Source organism: Enhydra lutris, unplaced genomic scaffold (assembly GCF_002288905.1).
Source record: "Enhydra lutris kenyoni isolate GAN:26980312 unplaced genomic scaffold, ASM228890v2 scaffoldscaffold31, whole genome shotgun sequence".
In the NCBI taxonomy this organism is placed as follows: domain Eukaryota; kingdom Metazoa; phylum Chordata; class Mammalia; order Carnivora; family Mustelidae; genus Enhydra; species Enhydra lutris.
Genome location: NW_019154115.1, coordinates 3,869,513 through 3,889,821, shown reverse-complemented (window position 1 = coordinate 3,889,821; position 20,309 = coordinate 3,869,513). Strand labels below are relative to the sequence as shown.

The 20,309-nt window shown below is 58.3% G+C and overlaps 1 protein-coding gene across 1 annotated transcript in view; it reads right to left on the bottom strand.

Moving 5' to 3' along the window:
- The window catches only part of LOC111153294 (hyperpolarization activated cyclic nucleotide gated potassium channel 4), a 41,263-nt gene extending 21,965 nt beyond the window's left edge, over positions 1–19,298 (bottom strand). The window contains exon 1 of the mRNA XM_022512230.1: positions 18,508–19,298. Within this exon, the coding sequence (XP_022367938.1) occupies positions 18,508–19,298 (791 nt within the window). The remainder of the gene's footprint in view (positions 1–18,507) is intronic.
- Between the last annotated feature and the right edge of the window lie 1,011 nt (positions 19,299–20,309).

Genomic DNA, 20,309 nt, shown 5'->3' with positions numbered 1-20,309 from the left:
CATCCCAAAACACTGTGGCTCCCTGAAGGCAGGGCCCTGGTTCCAGGCATGGCTTGTGATCCTGCCATACTGACTCCAGGCCAGGGTCTCCACACTTTCTCCCAGTGAGTGGCACACCCAGGGCCCCATCATTTACCCCCTCCCTATTGGTAGACACCTCTCCTAGCACCAGACCTGCATTCCCACCTGCCACCTGGAGGGCCTGCTGGCTCCTACACTCGAGCCCAAGGCTGAACTCAGCATCTTCCTCCTTAGAGCTGAATGGCGCACTCAGCATTTAAATCACCTGGGCTCAAAACCTCAAAGCTAGCCTCAGCTGCTTTCTTTTTCCTGCAGACCCTCCGTGCAGTGACACGTCTTGTCGAGCATCTTTTTTTTTTTTTTTAAGATTTTATTTATTTATTTGACAGAGAGAGATCACAAGTAGACAGAGAGGCAGGCAGAGAGAGGGGGTGGGGGAAGCAGGCTCCCCGCTGAGCAGAGAGCCCGATGCGGGACTCGATCCCAGGACCCTGAGATCATGACCTGAGCCGAAGGCAGCGGCTTAACCCACTGAGCCACCCAGGCGCCCCCCTTTTTTTTTTTTTTTAAAAACAGGTTCCACACCCAGAGTGAAGTCCAAGGCAGGTCCCAAATTTGTGACCCTGAAATCTAGACCTGAGCTGAGATCAAGACTTGGGACACTCAACCGACTGAGCCATCCAGACACCCCTTGTCTAGCATCCTACGGCGGCTTCTGAATCTGTCCCTGACTGCTCTGTCACGCTCCTCGCCTGGATCCTTGCCCCTGCCGCCTACCTGTCTCTAGCCTCCACGCTCTTTCCTTCCAACTCACATGATCTCTAGGTTATCTTTCCAAATTTTATGATTACATCACCCCTTGCTTGAGCCCTCTTGGCAAACTCCCCATGACTACAGAAGAAAGTTCAAGCTCCAAGGTCTGGCTCCCCTGAGCCCCACTTCCTGTTCTCCCTCCTGCTCCCTTCATAGCAGCCACCGGATACCCACCCCCTGGCTCTATCTCCGTCCACATTCTGGCTCCTCCTCCTGAGAACTGCCCCTGCCTCCTGGACCCCCATCTCGTGAATTCCCTTCCCTCATCAAAGACCCAGTTTGACTGCCTCCTCCTCCAGGAAGCTGACCTAACGAATCATGCTGTCTGGGAGTAGCTGTCTCCTCCATCAGGCACCACCTAGCTCTCCTCTCAGCCTGCCAACAAATCATGGAAACTAGGAATCCAGGAATCCTCGCATCTGAGACAGCTATGGGAGCGGGGAGCTCCCCCTGGGTTCCCGACCCAGCCCTTGGTTTTCCAGGCCCAGCACAGACGACTGCCCTGGGTGACAATGAGACGAGAGCAGGATGGCGGCCAATGTTTTTTGGACACTTAGTACATGCTGGACACTAATCAGAGTTCCTTATGTGGATTATCTAATTTAACCCTCATAAAATCCCCATGAGGGAGATACTATGATGGTGCCTGTCTTACATATGAGGAGACTAAGGCACAAGAAGTTGAGAAATTTGCTATATATATGGTGGATCAAGAACTAAGCCCAAACAGCCTGCCCCCAGAGTCCCACCTCTCCCTTAAGCAAGCTTTAGCTGAATCCTGAGGATGTCACTTTCCTAAAGCCCACGCACCTGCGAGTCAGGAGTGGGGCCAACCTCCTCCCTTTCCCCTCCCCCACTGGGGCCACTTCCTGCCTGTGCTAGGAAGGTTTTCAGGATCCTTTGAGCACCCTGTCATTTTCTGACCATCCTGCCAGCATCCATCTGCAGCACCTGGGGACCCTGGGCATGTTGGCCCTTGGTTCACCGCCTTCAATTCCATTACAAACCCTGCCATTGTCCTGCATGACTTCCACTCCATACATCAAGCCCAAACACCCAGGCCCTCAGTGGCTCCGTGTCCTGACTCTCCTGCCGTGCATGTCCGTCACCCACTCCCGCAGCAGGGGATGGACCATGTCACCCCTCCAGTGGTTCCATCTCTCACTCCTACCTCCTTTCCCTCCAGCTCTCTTAGCCAGTCATGCTAAGTCTGTTCTGTAGCGTCTGCCTCAGGAACCGTGAGTCACAGGATCCTCCTGCCTCCTCCCTTCCCCCGGGACACAAGGGTCCTGCCCTTCTACCTCGTTTACCCCATCCTTCTGGCACCCACTTCACAAGACCATGCCTTGGATCAGGGCTACCATTCGCCCTTTGCATGTTCCACAGGGACTGTGCAAAAAATCTCACAGCCTCAGACCTGTCCTGCTAAATATATAAGCGCCTTAGCTCCCGTGCCTCAATTTCCTCATCAGGGTTTCCATACTCTGCTGGCCTTCTCCCCCACCCACCCCACCTTTCCAGGAGACCCTGGGAAATTTTCCCCACCATTCTCCTCTAGCAGCCACTTCAAAGTATCTTCTCTCTCCTCAAAGCTCTAAAACCACTCTTCTACCCCACTCTCAGCAGATACCACCACCCTCCACCTTACAGAGAGAAGAGAAGCCACCAAAACTCCCCCTTCCTCTTTCTGCCACCAGACTCCTGCCCCGCTTGCCTCTTCCTCATCTCCCCACTCCTCCTCCAGTCGAAAAAGCATTGGCAACCCCCCCGCCGGTCTCTTGACAGGAGTCCCCTCTGCCTTCCCAGGGACCCTGACCCATAGGTTATCCCCTCTTGTCTGATTCTTCAGCCTCCCTCCCTGAGTGTCCTTTCCCACCAGCTCATTGTTTTAAGCTCCCTACATTTAAGAAATAAAATGAAACCACTCCTGAATCTCCAATCCCTCTGCCTTATCTCTTTGCCCATCGGAAAGAAGCTTCCTAGGAAAGGCCCTCTCGCCTCCATTCCCACTCCCCACACTCCTGCCGACCCCTCGGCAACCGCGTGCTGTTCCTGGCTGACCCCCAGCATCACCTGACCCCCTGGGCCACTCTGCCGAGACACTGGTTTCCTCCCTTCTCTCTGTCTCTCCCTTTCCTTCCCCTGGTGGGGTCCTCTTCCCCTGCGTGACCTTCAAGTGTGTTTGCTCCTTTGGGCCCTGGCCTCTTCTCTCTCTGCACGTCATTCTTGCCACGTCCAGATAACTACACAGCTTCCTCCCAAACCCTTGTGCTCCCAGCCCGGGAACCTCCACCATCCAAATGTCCATCGAGAAAGCGGAGAGTTCACCTCGCCTACCAACACCCAGCCAGTGGAACGCGGAGTCTCATCAGCCTACCATCCGGCCCACCCCGTGGCTTCCTAACTGGGCCCCTGGCCTTTCCAGGACCCTGCATAATTCAGGGTTCCGGGTGGGCTCCACGTGCTCCCAGCAATCCACTCTCCACACTTTGCCAAGCCAAGTCCTTCTGCGCTCCCAGCTAAACCAAGTCCCACTGTCGTCCCCCAGGCCCTTCTGGATCTGGGTTCTGCTTCCTTCCCATGTCATGCCACCCTTCCTCCCCTCATCGCTCTGCTCCAGACAAACCAGCAGCTTTCCTTGCCCCCAAATGCACCATGCTTCCTGTCCTCCAGGCCTACCGACCTGCCGGTGTCTGCCTCGGAATCTCCTCCCCACCCCAGCCCACCCCAGGCCCCCTGGTTCAGAGGAGGTGTTGTTTCTTTGAATCCTCAGAAATCTGGTTAGGTGCCCCTTGTACGTATTGCTCTAGCATAGTATTTATCACGCTATGACGGAATTGTGTGTTTGATTTGTGTGTTTATATCTGGTGGCCTACACAACTCCCTGAACTTGGCACGGGGCCTTTTATGCGGTGCGTCCTAATACATGCGTGAACGGTGGGTGAATGAATGGAGGCGTGCTTTAGGCCGCAGAGCGGAGTGACAGGTGGCCCAGCAGAAGCCACAGGAAATGGTAGCTCACTGAGACCCACAAGGCTTTCACAGGCTTCCGATGATCTGGGTGGAACGTGTACTGTCCAAGTCCCCAGGATTCCAAGACTCCCAGGAACATCCATTAGAGAATGTTCCCCCCCACCCCCGAACCTGGTGCTGAAAACCGTGGCGGAAAAGTCATAGAGAAGGAAGGGGCAGAGCTGGTGGGGGCAAGGGGGGGAGGGGAGGAGATGAACAAGAGACAGACCAGGAGAAGCATGGGGATTGGGGTTTCCGACAGAGTGGAGTGACAGAAGGGGCTGGTAGGGGGACCTCAATCTAGGCTTAGCGGCACAGGCCTGTGGTGGCAGAACACCTCCTCATTAGGGGCATGCCCTCTCAGTGGGGATTTTAAGGATTCTCCCTCCTCCCAAAATAGGTGAAATAGAGCCCAGAGCTCCAGGAGGTGGGGGCGGGTAGGAAGGAGAGAGTCCCACCTTCTCCTAGAATCCGCCACTTTGTAGACCCAGGATGAGTCATGTCCTCAGCCCTGCCCTGCCCCCCAACCTCGACCCCAGAGAGCAAAAACCATTGCTCTTCCTTTTCCTAGGAACACATAACTGGGCCTGGGATTGGGAATGAGAAGCACAGGAGCCTCTCGGCAAAATTGTCTTATTGCTAAATGGCTGGGTGGACTAAAGGCTGTTACCAGGGGTAAAAAAAACTGCCAGAAACAAAAATTAAGAAACTACCCTAAAAGGTCAACACTGATCACGGCTACGTGGTGGGATTAGGAGTGATTTTGTTTGCTCTGTCACACGTTTCTAGATTCCCTACACTCCTTCTATTTCTAAGTTCTTTATTTTTTAAAAAATGTGCAAATACTTATTTCTTTTATAATCAAAAAACAAAATTTGCCTTTAGGTGGTACCTGGTGGCCTGTGCTGGGGAGAGTCCCCTCACTGGAGTCAGGAGAGAGACACATGGGGTCCTCCGGCAAACGCCTGGGGAGCCAGCATCAACGTGCAGAAAGCGTGTTAGCATGGCACGGAGGTCAGGATGAGCAGAGTTTTTGGAGGAGGGCAGTGATGAAGGAGGGAGGGAGGCCATCTGAAGGGCAGGCATGACAGGCAAAGGAGACCACGTGCCTGCCCACGACACACACGTGGGCAGCCACACAGAAGAACCTCCTTCCTTGTCTCCCTCCCTCCCGTGAAACCTGGATCTTCAACCAGTCCCTCTCTGTCCCCTCCCTGTCCCGGCTCCTGCTCAGCACTCTCTGAGGCAGAGCTGCTGCCCAGCCCTTCGCCCTCCCAGAGAAGCTGCCTGCTGCCTGGACGCTGGATGGGGTCTTCAATTCCTGTGCCCCGGGGCTGGCATTTTAAACTCTCCCTTCCCCCCAGGCCGGAACTCCACACCCCACAACCTTCCAGAGCCAGGCTGGGCCCCGCAGCTCTTGCCTCTGAGGGCATAACTCCTCTATTCTCACCGCCCCCTCTTCAGGCCCAACCTCCCTGACTTGGGGGGGTCCCCCCATAACAGACAAATTGCTCTCTTCCTCCCACTCGCCTCTGGCCACTAGGCTCTATTTTTAACCCACCTCAAACCCTCTGACTCAGAATCACAGGGCTCCCAGGTAGCTGCTCCCTGGGCTGCCTGGGGCCGCCTCCAGAAGTTTCAGAGCCAAGGGTGTCTAGTGCTTTGTTTGTGGGTAGGTAGCTGGGATCTGGGTGTATTTTTATTTTTCAAATTGTCTATGTGACTTAAGGAAGAAAATTTGGTTTTGGTTTTGAAGACCCAAGAAGACCCGTGAAACCCCTGACAATTTGCGCAGCCCTTCCCAGTCCTGGGCTGCAGCCTTAGCCTTTCATCACCCAGTGAGGGCCAGTCTCGGCTGTTCCGAGATGAGCTGAGGGCTGTTGCTGATACAATCTTCCCCCTTGTGTGATCTTTCTGTCGTACGGCACAGTGCTCTGCACACAGACACCTAGGGATTGTATCTAGACACAGATAGGGCTGCACTAGGCGGGGGGCTGGGGGCTGACATGTGCCTGGCTAATAGGCTCCCAGTGACAGTGAAGCTGCTGGTCCCGGGACCACACCGGAGTAGCCAGACTGTAGCAGATGGGAATTCAGGCCTTCTTTGAGTGTCTACATATCTGGCTGTGTGGCCTCAGACAGATCACTTAACCTCTCTGAGCCTCTTTTCTCATGTGCAAAAGGAGATCATGAATCCCACCTCAAAGGATTCTGGGAGAATTCAGCGAGATATTTATAATACGCTACACAGTGTAAATCCTTAGTATATGCTGGCTGTTATCATCATCATTATTCTTGTGACCACTAAGAGGCAGGTCCTGGCCTGAGGGCTCTGGGGATACTGGCGCATGTGGACCGGTCTCACCACAAGGAGCCCTCAGTCTTAGGGACGGACAGACCCACCCCCACAGGGGAGCTGATGATCCAGACCAGTTCCATGGGCAGATGACCCATAAGCTGGAGGGGGCGGGTAGTGAGGAGACCGTCTGCTCTGCAGTGTGGACCAGGAAGAGCGGGAGGGCAAATTCAGCCAGGCTTGAGCACGAGGGCAGAGAGGAGCAGGGAGCAGCATGGCCTGCTGTGTACGAAAGCCCCAGAGAGGAGGCGGCCCGAGCCTGTGCCCTGGGCAGGAAGGTCAGTGTCGCAGTTACGGGAAGGAGGACCATGCTACACGGTAGGTGTCCAGCCCAGGGGCCCGCGAGTCTTGGGTTCTAGATTCCTCTCCATCTCTAAACTGCCGTGCACCCTGAACAAGTCCCTGCCCTCTCATAATCCTTTCCTCAGTTTCCCCAGAAGGAGGGAGCTGGCCGATCTCTAAAGACACGCCAGTTCCAGGAATCCCTGCAGTGCGGAGGCTAGAGGGGCCAGCCGAGGGCAGCCAGCCAGATGGAAACTCACGGAGAGAAGAGTGCAAGCCTTAGAGAACTTTGGCCCCCTCCTTGCCCCCACCCCCAGCCTCCCGACCCAGTACTGGTCTGAAGAGAGTCAGGGGCATCCTGAATGCCAGACAGAGTTGTCCGGACTCTTCCGGGGCTGTGGGAAGCCATGAGGGCTGCAGAGGAAGAGAGGTCCTCGAGGAAGGGATTGTGATGGCACCTTCTCGAAGGTACAACTGAGCACAGCTGGGCCGTAAGGAACACCAAGATACCAACCCACTACTTCTCTGAAGGGCTGAGACTTTCAGTCTGTGCACGCACAGATACACTAGCGTAAGAGTGCACGCACACACACACACGCACACGCACATGCACGCACGCGCGCACACACATACCCCAACGCGTACTGCAAGTCATCTGCTCTACAGCGCCCCGAGATGCCAGGATGCTGTGTTCCCTCAGGCTAGTGGCCTAACCTCTCTGAGCTTAGTCTGACAAGACTATCTGGGGGAAAAACGGGGAGGCAGCGAGCAGCTGGAGGACTTGCCCACCCAGCTTCCAGGAAACAAAGGCTCAAGCACAGCTGTCCCCACACAGGAGACTGGAACAAAAATAGCAAACGGCTGAGGAGTAGCACGTGAGCGTAACCTCAGGGGAACTTGGGTAGGAGAGAGCTCACCTGCTCCCGAAGGAGGGGGCGCCAGGGGGACGGGCTCAGGGCAGAATGGTTCTCTGGTGAGGATGGACGCCGCGGGAGGGCCGCCCTGGAGCAGGGAGCTAAATACTGGCTCTGGGAAGGTCGACGTGGCCCCCTTCTTGCTGGGATGGGGGTTCCCCTGGAGGTGCCTGGGCTCTTGACAACAGGAACCAGATAGGACTCCGCTGCCTTCCGTCTAGGAAAACACAGTCTGACAAGGACATGGAGCAAGGGCCGTGGTCCTTGGGGTCCCGCCAGCCCCAGAGGTTTAGGATTCTGGTTGCTGACAGAAGAAAAGGTAACGAGTCCCTGCAGAGGGGCCTGTCACACATGGGCTTGGACGGCAGGCTGGGGAACAACCATGTCACCCCCAGGCTCCGAGGAGCCCTGAGGGACTGAGGCAGACGCCCTTTGGCCGGAGAACTGCGGACTATTAGTGTAGGGAGGGCCTTGGAGGGGCCCAGCCCGCCGGCTCCTCAAGTGACTGAAGCAGAAGCAATCTCCCCAAAACCATACCCGCCCGGTGCCACACCAGGCGTCTGAAGTCACACGAAGCTCCCAGGTGTGGCCCGCCAATTTCAGCTTCGGGGGCCTGGGGTCTTGCTAAAAGCCAGCCCTCTCCAGAAGCACTGTCCACATTTGGAGGGAAGCGAGGCGCTCGGAGGGGAGGCCTCGGCCCAGTCCTCACAGCTGATGGGGCAGAGCATTCACTGGCCTCTTATTCACTGCAGGGGCCCCCTCGGCTCTGTCCCCAGAAGCTGGGGAGTGACACAGCGGGAGGATGACTCCTCAGAGCCTCTGGGACAGGATGAACAGCTTGCCGCATTTCCTTCCCCTGCCAATTCCAAAGCCCGTGGTGCTGCAGGCCTGTCCCCCAGGACTCCTCCGGGCACAGCTGTCTAGGATGACCCGCACTCCCCATGGAGCCTCACCTCTGAACTCTTCCAGGGCCAGGTCTGAGCTTCCAGGAGGGGACAACTGTCTCCCAGGAGAGATGGCTGGGAGGAGAAGGGGGCTGCTGTCCTTTGCCCAGAGAACCAAAAAAAAAAAAAAAAAAAAAAAAAAAGGAAAGCCTAATGTCCACTCCCATGGAGGCCATGATCTCATGTGAGGGCTGGGGGGGTGCTCAGCAGACCAGACAGACACTGCCTGGGAGCCTCCACCTTGTTCCCCTCTGTCCTCCCCCCACCCCAGGCACAAAGGGCTGGGAGAGCCTCCGTGGAGAGAGGCCCGTGAGGCAGGAATTCCCGCTGCCCCAGGAGTACTGGGGCTGCACAACTCCAGGTTCAAGCCTGGATTGGCCTCTGCAGAGTCTCGGGAAAGAGGGAGGGAGGGAGGTTCTCATCAGCTCCACTCATCAGCGGCGCTGTCCCTGCCCTGCTGGCTCAATTTGTACTAATGGGGTCAGGATCGCGGGTTCAATACCTATTTGGGCAATTAACTTTGCTCTCTTCTCAGCCTCAGACTGAGCCCTGACCCTGGACACTGAGACAGGAAAGGACTTTGCTGAGGTCATACAGCGGAACAGGAGGAGGGTCAGGAGGGCCAGCTCAGCGTGGGAGGGGTGGGCCGTTCTAAGCTAGGAAAGCTCAGGAGGAGAGAACACGGGGGTCCAGGGTGGGCCGGCCCCAATGCTGCGCAGACGGGCCCCAGCTACAGCGTCTCCCCCGCTGGACCATGTTTCTTCTATGAGGCGCTGATGGCCCTGATGGGGCCTGTGGGCTCGAGGGTCTCTCCTGTCCCTGCAGGAGGGAAAACTGCTGTGTATGCTGTGACGGACGATAGGTGGGAGAAGCTGGCTTTGGCGACAACTGGCTGGGGACTCGCGTTAATCATTGACAGGGGCTGCTCCAGCCTACAACAGGGAACTGCAGGGTAATTACTTCTGGGCTCCAGGCCACACGCTCAGTGACACTAATGCGGCGGCAACACCTGCCTTCCAGGCGTAGTACAGCAAGAGAAGGGGGCTGTCTTGGAGGTTGGGCAGCAGGGCCTAGGGCTGGGGCCAGGAGAGCTCCCTGGGCCACAAGGACCCATGAGGAGAGGCCAGACAGACACACACACACACACACACCCGCACACCTGCAAATATATGCACACATACCCAGACAGCAGCAGGGTCAAGCCCCAGGGCAGGGGGCTCACGGTCCTTAAGGCAGAAGCACTGAGCTTAGTAAGTACAAGTCCAAAGAGGCAGATTTTGAGTAACCAGCTCTTAGGGGCTACCAACACCATCCCACCACCCCCAGCCCCTTAGCTCCATCTCCCAGAAACCTACTTCCAAGAAAGCGTGCAGAATGGCTCTCTCTTTCCTTCAAATCCAGCTCTGATCTGCTTCCTCCAGGAAGCCTTCCCGGACCATCAATCCCATACTGATCCACCCTAAGAGGAGCTGAAATCCTATTTTCTTTGCCGGGTGGGTAGTGACCCCCGTCCTCCAAAATGGGTGACCACAGTCTTGGAATGGAGCATCTGATCTCTGAGGGGGCGCGACCCATCCCCACCCCTTAAGCTTGCCCCTCCCCAGGCCCAGAAGACGGTACATGAGCCAGCCCCATGTTACATATTAATTTCTGAAAGCCTCGTTCACGCAGACATAACACGTCCACCCACATGGATAAATGCTTAGACAGACACAAAATCATCAGCAGCCAATTATCAGGCCCCCGCAGCTGCCGCGAGCAGACCCGGAGGCCCCGCGGCCGGTCTCAGAAGTTTGTGGGGCTCGGAGTGCAGTGGGTGGGGTGTAGGGAGTTCCTCCATTAAGACAGCACACATCCCAGCCAGCTCTGGGCTCCCGCACCACCCAGCCCGAGCCCCGCTGTGTGGGAGCCCCGAGCTAGCCGCCTGGCTAGGCAGACAGACACCAGCCCCAAACAATGAGAGAGCAGCGCGGGGCGGGGAGCCGTCACGTGTCAGGTTCGGTGGCTCTGGTGTCAGCAGCAGTGGCACTGCTGTTTATTTATAATTGTACTTTCCCTCCCAGAGAGGACCAGAGGCAGCTGGCTCAGACGCTAAGAGGTGTAGGAGCTCAGGGAGCTTAGAGAAAGGGAGGGCTTCTTAAAGGGGAGGGCACCAGGTGGAGGTGGGCCCCATGCGCACCTTGCCCGGAGTCCTGAGGCCTCAGGGAGGCACTGGGTTGGTTCCAAGGCTTTGTTCGAGGACTCCAGTCCCTGAGCCCAGACCAAGGCCTTATCTCGGTCTCAGGTTCAACCTGGATCCTGGTCACAGCGTGGGCCTAAACTGTGGCCTCCGAGAGACACCTGACCTTGATCACACCCTGAGCCCCAACCCTGGACACACAGTCCTGAACCAGGACTCTCCACTTCCTCGCTTCTCTGAAGGATGCAATGGATAGACCCCATGACCACCAATTTCTCTGGTGGGAAGAACACAGACTCCACGGGCTGCCTGTCCCCTTGAAGAACAGGTGTATCCACGGCATCTGGGTATGGTTCCAAAATCCCCAAGTCCCCCGCGCCAGTCAGGGTCCTGATCTGGCATCCCCAGAGTGGGGGTTAGGGCAAGCACATCCAAGCCTCCAGACTCTGCCTCTTCAGGGACGGAAAGACTCCCTTCTCACTGGATTGGCTTAAGTTAAGAAGGGACTCAGAAAATACCCATCACCCTAAAATTCGGGCATGGAGCTGGGGCAACCGTGTAAACTCCAGGGTCAGGGCGCCTAGGGGGCTCAGTCGGTGACCGGGCCCCACGTCAGGCTCTCGGCTCAGCGAGGAGTCTGCTTCTCCCTCTCCCTGTGCCCCTCCTCATGTTCTCTCTCTCATGCTCTCTCTCAAATAAATAAATTAAAAATCTTTAAAACAGAAAAACGCTCCAGTGACAAAACCATTCAGGACCTCTGGTTGGGATCTAGGGATAGACTGTGCAATTTTAAGACCTTTGCTGCCAGACGTTACGTAACCCACTGGGTTCTGATTTCATCTCTGACATGGACTTAATCTGTGACTTTGGGTCAGTGGCTCCCCATTTCTGGTCCTTTGCTCCCCTTTGATGAAATGAAGGCTTTAAGCCAGCGGCTCGCTAAGGCCTGTCCAGACCTGGTGTGCTGGGGCCTGTTGCCTCTCCCACGGCGGCTCCCACAGCACCTTCCCCTCCTCCGACAATGTGTGCTCAAACATTATCTGCCATGTTTTCATTCTCAGGAGAATGTTTTCTTGAACTGTGTTTGTAATTTAGCTTTCAAAAGCTAACAAAAAAGAAGAGGGAGGAGACAAAGAGGGACAAGAACGTGTTTAGATTCCTGGTGGCATGATTTCGGGCAAATCTTTCTCTTTCTTCCGTCAGAGACTCCGTTTCTTTATCTGTAAACCGGGGATAGCAGAATGTAAGGTTCAGGCCACCGTGAGTAAATAAAACAGGAGACAAAGTTTCCAGCAGTTTGGTGCCTATATAGATAGATGGCCCATTAACGGTGGTTACTGACCCGGCAACCCACCTGGCTTCAGTCTCTGTTGGGTTGAATCGAGGGTTGTAAACGCAGAAGCCTACGGGTGGTGGTGGGGAGGTCATCAGCTCAGGGTGCATGAATGACACGGCTGGGCATGGGACATTAGGGACAGTAGGTGACGGGAGGGCACACGCCAAACTAAACGGGGTGGCCTCTAGTCTGCTCCAGCAGCCCGCTCTGGTGTGGGAACGTGGGGCCAGAGCCGCCAGAGCTTCCAGTTTTTCAGAGGAAGCCCGAAAGCCAAATTTTTATGTCACATCTTTCCATTTTAAAACACCGTCTTGGATTTGTTATGACACACTCTGCTGCCCAAACAGAACACATCTGGGTGCTGTATTTGGTCCATGGGATGCTGCTTAGCAACTTCTGTTCTAAGCACTGCTGTCTCATGGTGAGCAGCCTTGGTGGTGGGGAGCGCACCCTCACTTTGTGCGGCTGCCACCCCGATCCTGGGCGGGGGCTGATGATGAAGAGTGTCTTTGAGTGGCCTCCTAGGCTTGGGAATCGCAGATTTCCAGGGCCCTGGCAATGCTTTCTCAGTAAAGCCTGGCTGGCAGGGAACATCCTCCCCCAAGCCAAGGCAATGCCCCTGCCCTCCCCACGGCCTGCTCTGGCTGGGAATCGTGGATTCTTCAATATCCCCTGGGCCCCAGCAGGCCGGCCTGGCCGGCCTTAGTAGCCCTTCTATTAATTAGCCACTGGCAGTCGCAGCTTTGTAAGAGTTCTTGAGCCAAGGGGTGTATGCGTGGCAACTAGTGGCCTCCTTCGATCTGTGACGAGCCCCGCCTCCCTGCTGGGACCGCACCTTCTACTCAGGGCAAACTCCCCCAGGATGGCCAGTGTTGTGACAAGGGGCCACTCGGGCTGCTATGACACGGTCATCTCCGTCATCTGTATGGAGCCTGCTGCCTCCCAGGGTGGGAGGCGGCAGAGAGAAGTGACAGGCAAGTCCATCCCATGAGGGAGGCTGCTAGGCATGGTGTGGGCCAGTGGAGGGGGCACTGAAGTTCAGACAACCCCCATCCCCCCCTCACAACCTCAAGGTGTCAAACCAGCTGCTTTTACTGGATGTCTCTTCCTCTTCCCAGGCAGCCATTGTCAGGGCCACCTCACACCCACTCTCCTGCCCCGACACCTCTGGTCTCTCTGCTGACATCTGCTCCTTCCCAGAAACCTCCGTGCCGCACAGTGGTCACTGCACTCCTGGCCCCTGCTCCTCTGGCTGGGTGCACTGCTCTGGCCCTTTGAATGGGAGAGAATCCACCCAAGTGACAGGACGGGATGCCTTGGTAAGGGCCCTCTGGCTACGTGGCCTCCCCCTGCCCACCCCCATCAGCCTGCCTCCAGGGCCAGCAGGGTCCACACAGCAGTGCAAGAGGTGAGGGAGGGCTATGAATCCAACACCCCCAAGCACGTGGCTGACCTCCGAGGCTAACGGTTTCTCCACCTGGTTCACAGAATTCGCCCAGCTGTGCTCAGTGCTTGAGGCCACCAGGAGTAGACGGTCTCTGTCCCCAGGGAGCTCCGTCAGGGAACCCAGGCTAAGCAGAGAACGTACACATGACCTGAACCCCAGTCCTCAGAGCTCAGCTCTGGGCTGCGTAGCACAGCCTCAGTGTCACCTGGGCCCGTGGCAGAAATGTAGATTCTCGGACCCCGCGCCTAATTCTGACCTGGTGAGTCAGAACCTGTAGTTTCACCAGATCCCCAGGCAAGTTGGATGACATGACAATGTGACAAGTGCCGCATTCAAACAAACACAGAGCTCTATCCCAATGCCCCGAGGTGGTTAGGCAGGGGACAGATGGATGACAGTGGCCGCATGGCCCAAGTACACCCCAGAAGACCCAGGGGCCCAAAAGCAGGGGAAAGGAAGGCAGGTGGACAGGCAGACAGACAGGCAGACAGTTCAGCACTGTGTGAGGCTGGCCACCTGACATAAGCCTCACAGCTCACAGCTGCTAAGGGAACAAAGTGGGGCAGGGCCGGGCAAGGGAACAGCCCCCAGGCTCGTCAGGCCACAGTCAGACCGTGGACTGAAGCCTCTCGAGGGAGAGAAGCTGGAGCCCTGGCCTCCCCACCCAGGCGACGCAAGGGGGCCGGGCCCCATGGGGCTTCTGCACACCCCGCATCCCGGGAGCACTTCTGCCCCAAGCTGGGTGCTGGCCTTTGCCACCAGCCCAGGCTTATCAGGGGGAGCACATCCTCATCACTGGAGAATCCTGCTGCCCACTGTGCCTGCTGCCAGCACCGCCCAGGCAGCTCACCTTGGAATTCCCCTCTGCACCAAGGCGCCCTTCCCCCACCCCCAGCACCGCAAAGCCTGCAGCTCCTCTCTGGGCCTGGCTTTCCACACAACAGACAGCGTGAGCACCCACATTCCTGAGAGCAGAAGCCGCGTTTTTGGGCAATGGCCCCCAGGAAAGTCCCCCACCCCCCCACCCCCTAGCCACCAACCCAGAGCTGGGCTGCTCCCTCCTTCCTCCTCACCACCTCCTATGCAAACAGTCCAGCCCGATTTGAAGGGGAGACCGCTGGGTGTGGGACTGAGGAAAGAGAAAAGTAATTAACTAGTCCCCAGACTACCTTCTTCAGCATCTAACTCTGCTCCATTTTCATGCCCATCCTGCCAGCCAGCAGTGAGAGGCCGGGGCCTCAGGTTACAGACAGCCCCAGGGAGCTGGTCAGCTCCTGCCCCTGCCAAACCATGCACTCTTTTCTGGGATGGTCTAGCTAGAGTGGGGTTCATGAGCTACATGGTCTTCAACTTAGGGAGTCCACAGACCCCAGAAACTCAGCGTCCTATTGTGTCTGGATATACGTGCATCTTTCTCCATAGACACTCTGGAGTTTCCTGCACGTTCTCACTTAGGTCCCTGACACAGGTTCAGAAGCACTGGCCTGAGCCAAGGACGGAGGCCCATGTGGTCCATCCAGGACTATGGGAAGGAGGCAGTGAGAGTGGGGGCGGTGTGGCTCCCAGCAGAGTCACTGGGCTCAGACAGGGCCCTGGAGCTGCTTGCCTCCACAGGGTGACCACGGGTGTAGAGGTCTGACGTGGGCAAAAGGATTCCCGTTTTGCTAGGTGGGAAAACTGAGGCTCAGAGAAGGCTCATAACCCAAGCAGAGCCCCATAGCAGAGAGGGCTGGGCAAGTGATGTGAAGTGGGACAGTGGCAGTGCCTGGGGCTGGAGGCCAGCTCCAGAAGTCAGGGTTAGGGACTTATCAGGCCACTGGCCCAGGTTCCATGATTTCAGGGTCCAGCGCTTTCTGTTCCAAGGAAAGGACCCTTTAGGACACTTCTTCCCTTCCCTTCTTCACAGCTTCAGAAGGCTCAGGCTAGGAGAGATAGGAGCAGAGGGAAGAGAAGGGCCAAGCTTCTGTCTGCCTCCCCTCTCAAGGCCAAAATAGAGTCTGGCGCACAGGAGTACTCCATCACAAACATCCCACATGGGGACTTCCCTACCAGCCCCCAGTCCACCCACACAGCTCCAAGACACCTGCTCAGACAGACACCTAGCCATATACACACCCAGGCATACCCCCTGAGCCTAACACTTGAAAGCCTGACAGGCTTCGGGGAACAAAACCAGGTACATTTCACTTGGATCCCTTGCTCCTTTCCTCTCTCTTTGGAAAAACACTATGTTTTATTTGTTTAGGGTTCCCAGTGCCACGCTGGGCTCCCAGGACATGGCTCATGCAGAAGGAAGGAACCATCTGGGACTCAAGAGCTCAACCAGCCTTGGGCAGGAGCCCAGGGAGCACCATCCTGAGGGGCTGTGTGTCCTGGCCTCTTCCCTCACCAAACCTTAAATATAAATTTTAAAAGGCAACTGGGAAGTGAGAGGGGTAGAGAGTGGGGGGTAGGGGGCAGACTAGCCTGTAGAGCCCAGAAAATCCTCTTATTAGCCATGGCCCAGGTTCTGCAGATCCCTCAGAGCACAGTCCACTTGGGCCCTCAGGAAAGGCATCCAACCTTCCTCCCCCAGGAACGGGAGATGCCAGAAGCAGCCTGTGACAGTGAGCCTTGAACTCGAAACCGCAAACTCAATCTATCATGGTTTGCTGGCGATCCTTTATTAAACCAATTCTGCAGGATCAATGCTTCCTGCCCATCAACATGATGAATAAATCCTCGACTGGCCTGAGCAGGGCTTGCAGAAGCTCTTGGGAGGCTGAGCTAGGCAGTGGGAATGGGCTCCACGCAGAGGCCCATTGGCCGGGGGCTGAAACTCTGCTTGGGGTATTGGTGGGGGTGAAGCCAGTTTGAGTGGTGGGTTTCCTAAGCTTAGAAGACTCAGCCAGGCCCTTGCCTCTTTAACCTGGTGCAGCTGTTTTGTCCTAGAGGTCTGACCCCTGCCCCTCCAGACACACATAGCTGGTCTTTCTTGGATTTCTTTTCTTACACTCCACCCAGCCCCAGAGATGTGGGCTTCCAGCTACCTGTCTCTGCCGCTTGTGGTACAAGCACAGATTCAAAGCCCAGTCTGACCCTTTATCCTGTCGCCCATTTATCAATCCTGCTGCGTGCACCCCTCCCGATCCCCACCACCGCGCAGCCCCCAGCCGCCCCTGCCGTATCCCGGGACTGCTGAGAGAGTCTGCAGCAGGGGGACTGCGGACAGACAGCCAAAATGGGCAGAGGAAGATGGGGAAGGCGGGGAGATTCCCAAGAGGCAATCAACCCTGTCCTAATCCTTCACCATCCAGGATAAGGGAGAACTGGGAAGACAAGGCCCAGTTCCCAGAAGGTGCTCGATCAAAGCCTGTTGTCTGTGGAGGTTGGGGAGCTTGGGGTTGGCCCCTCACACCCCCCCACCATCCCATGCGATGGGGTTGGCTAGGAGAACCCTGACCAGAGGCTCTCCGACAACCAAAACAGTGGGGAGATGAGCAAGGGGAAGGAGGGCCCCTGAAGGCCCTCAAGTGGTAGAGATGGGCACAGCCTGCCTGCCACCACCTCCAGGGAGTTCTGAGGGGGAAAGGGAAGCCCAGCCTTCATCCCCGAACACCCCACCCCCGACCCCCAATGGTGCGGGATATACAACTCCTGTCCACGCCTTCCTAGCTCAGGCTGGGAGCCTTAAGTCCTAGCACTGACCAGAGGGGAGCCCACACTTTGGGAACCTGGTCCTGGGGAACAGCCACAGTTCCTGGTGGGAGGGTCCCACATTGGCTCACGCAACTTGAAGACTATGCTTGTCTGTTTATCCTGTGGCCTCCCACACTCCTGGAAAGGGAATGCTCGATATTAGGGTTATGAAGAGCCATCCCTCAAAAAAAAAAAAAAAAAAAAGAAAGAAAGAAAGGTGGGGTGGGGGCTCTGGTCACCACTATTTTAAGCCCTCGGGTGTTGCCTGACTGGTCACTCCCAGCATGAGAAATCTCTCCCATTGGATGGAAAATGGCTTTGCTCTCATTACAAACCTAGCTTCCCTGGAGTTTGCAAAAAGGGCTCTGGGTTGGCAAAATGCTCATTTATATTGGCAGGCAAGCAGGGTAGGCAGGGAAAGGAGCGAAATAGGGGACAGGGCTGGGGGGGTGCAGAGAATGAATTAGACTCAGCTTTAAAGGGTAATGTTTTTTAGACCCTCACTTCAGTCTGATGTATCAGGAAAACTCAGGTGGGTGCTGGGGGACCCCAAGACTTTGACGGGGTTAGGGGGGCATCCCTTATTCAACCTCAAAGGCAATCACCAACCTCATGTTTTGCAGATACCCCCACAGGCCTCGAGTGCTGCCTGCTCCTCAGTGGCATCTGACTCAGGGGCTGGGGGAGGGGGCAGGGCCCCTCACCCTGACTGACAGTCACACCATTTGTCTGGGGACCCATGACTGAGCCAGGGAGTCCTAGTAGCTACTGGAGTTTGGGCCTCCGGGGTGAGGATGGGGCACTGGATGAACTTGGGGTCAGAGACCAGCTGCTCATCAGTCAGGATACCAGGCATCTTCCCTGACCACTATGAGCAAGGTCATCCTGTCCTGCTGGTCCCAATGCCAGGCGCCTGGGATGTCTGCTCCTGGCCCACCACTTGCCATGAGGGTCTGGACCCAGGGTTAAGGTGGGCATGGAGGGCTTTTATCCTGCACCTCAGTCCTCCAGGGGACCCAGCTCTCCCTCCCCAGCTGCAGCTTCCCAGGGCACCAGAAGGAGAAGCGAACACATGGGGTCAGTGCCCAAGGAGCTGGCACCTCTGCCAAGAGGTCTGTCTCCCTTCGTGGCCCTGCTCAGCAGGCGGAATGGCCTGGAACTGCCTCTAGGATAGCCACCCTGACTGCAGCCCAGCGCGGGGAAGGTGGGAAGTGTGGCTTAAAGTGGCAGAGCCCACTCGCGGCTGTCTGCAGGGCTAGGCCAGGCTCAGAACCCCTTTTCAGCCGGCCTCTAATGTGGCCCAGACCCCAACAGGGCGAGGACTGGAGCCTGAAACACAGAAAAAGTTCCCAGCGCGGTGCAGGCGGAGGTCTGGGGGTGTCCTGGTGCCTAGAGGCGCCCCACATCTCTCGGAGCTCCCCGCGCGCGAGGAAGGAAAGTTAACTCCGGCTGAGAGGCAGGGCTGAGAAAGGAAGCATGCCTGCGACCGCTCAGGGAACCCACAGGATCGCATCGGCCTCCTTACCTGAAGTCGCTGTAGGGGTGGATAATCCAAAATCCGGCCGATTTCACCCTCTCCTGCTCGCGCTCCACGGCTTTCTGGCTCCCAAACATCCTCAGGGAGAATTTGTTGACCCCGGGCTGGAGCATGGCCCCAAACTGGCGCTGCATGAAGCCGGCCTGGCCCAGGCGCACCTCGGCCTCTGGGAGGATCTGGTCGCCGGCGGCCGCGCCTCCCTCCACTTTGATAGCGGTGTCCACCGAGGGCTGCTCGCAGGAGGCGGAGGCCGGCTGCGGCGGCTGCTGGGGCGGCGGCGGCGAGGCTGCGGGCTGAGCCGAGGTGCCGGGGCGCTCTGGCTCGGCCGCCAGGCCCGGGGGCGTCCTGTCCTCTCCGGGGGACGCGTCGCCCTCGGCGATGAGCCGCCGCTCCTCCGCGGAGTCATGCAGGTGCCCGTGGCTGCTACCGCCCCCCGCTCCGGCGCCGCCGCCGCCGCCGCCCCGGCTGCCCAGTGAGGCCAGACTCCCGCGGAAGCGCCTGCAGTCGCCGTTGGTGCTGGACTTGCCCGCGCCGCGGGCCGGCCCCTCGCCGTCCGCCGCCCCGAGGGCCGCGCCCCGGGGCTCCGTGCCGCCCGCGGCCGCCGAGGGTGAGGGCGAGGGCAGCGGCCGCAGCCGGATGCTCCTGCGGCTGGGGTCCTGGCGGCCCCCAGTCCCCTCCTCCTCGGCGTCCTCTTCCTCGTCCATGATCCACGCCTTGGCCCCCACCTGCTGCGGGAGGCTGTAGAGCCGCTTGCGCATGGACGGCGGCAGCTTGTCCATGGCGCTGGGGGCCGGGGCCCGGCCGGGGCAGGGGCGCGGGTGCGGCGCCGCCGACCTGCTCCAGGTCCGCCCGCCGGTCAGTCCGCCCGCGGGGACGCGTCCTTCGCCGCCAGCTCCGCGCCGCCTCAGGCGCCCATGCTTGGGCAGGCTGGGTGCCGCGGGGAGGCTCCCAGTCCCGCTCCGGGTCCCCGGGCTCGCCGCGCTGCGCCTCCTCCCGGGCCCGGCTGGGCGCGGGGACCCGGCGCTCCCTCCCTCTCTCCCTCCCGCGTTCGGGGGCGCGGCGCGCGGCCCGGCTCCAGGCGCCCCGCCCCCGCGGGGAACAATGGGCGCGGGTAGAAGCGGCGCTGCGGCCCCGGCGCTCGGAGAACCGCTCTGGAGCGCAGAGCGCACGACCCGCGCGCCTCCCGGGCGTGCGTCCCGCGGGCCGGCTGGCTGTCAGTCTGTCCCGCCGCCTCGGCTTTGTAGCCAGCCGCTTGCGAGCTCGCCTCGCCTCCTCTGGCCGAGCCCGGCCGGCCAGTCCCGGGGCTCCAGCCGCAGCCGAGCGGAGCCCAGCGGCCCGCCAGGCTTACATCAGCGGCCGCCTCCCCCGGAGCGCCCTCCGGCAGCGCTCGGCTCCCGCGCCCCGGAATATTCATGAAGCCGCCGCAGCTCGCGGGTTGCCATAGGAGCGGCTCCCGCAGCCGGGCCTGCCTACCTGGGCTTCTTAAAGGAGCAGCCACGCGCGGGCCGGGGACCCGGAGCGGGAGGGGGCAAGGGGCAGGAGGCGGGCCCCGCAGGAGCGCAGGGTGGACCCTCGCCAGACCTTAGAGGCTTGGGGGAGAGGCGTCCTTAATCCTACACCCTCAAATACCTTTCCTTGGCCGAGGCTGGGAGCGCGCCCCAAGTCTAGGATTCCAGCTTGGGCTGCGAATTTCCACCCGAGACTGGGAGGGGGGGGAAGGGGCGGGGGACGGGGTTTCCCGATCTCTCCTCCGAGCTCCAGGCTCGCCTTTCCTCAGCTTCTCGGCTGAG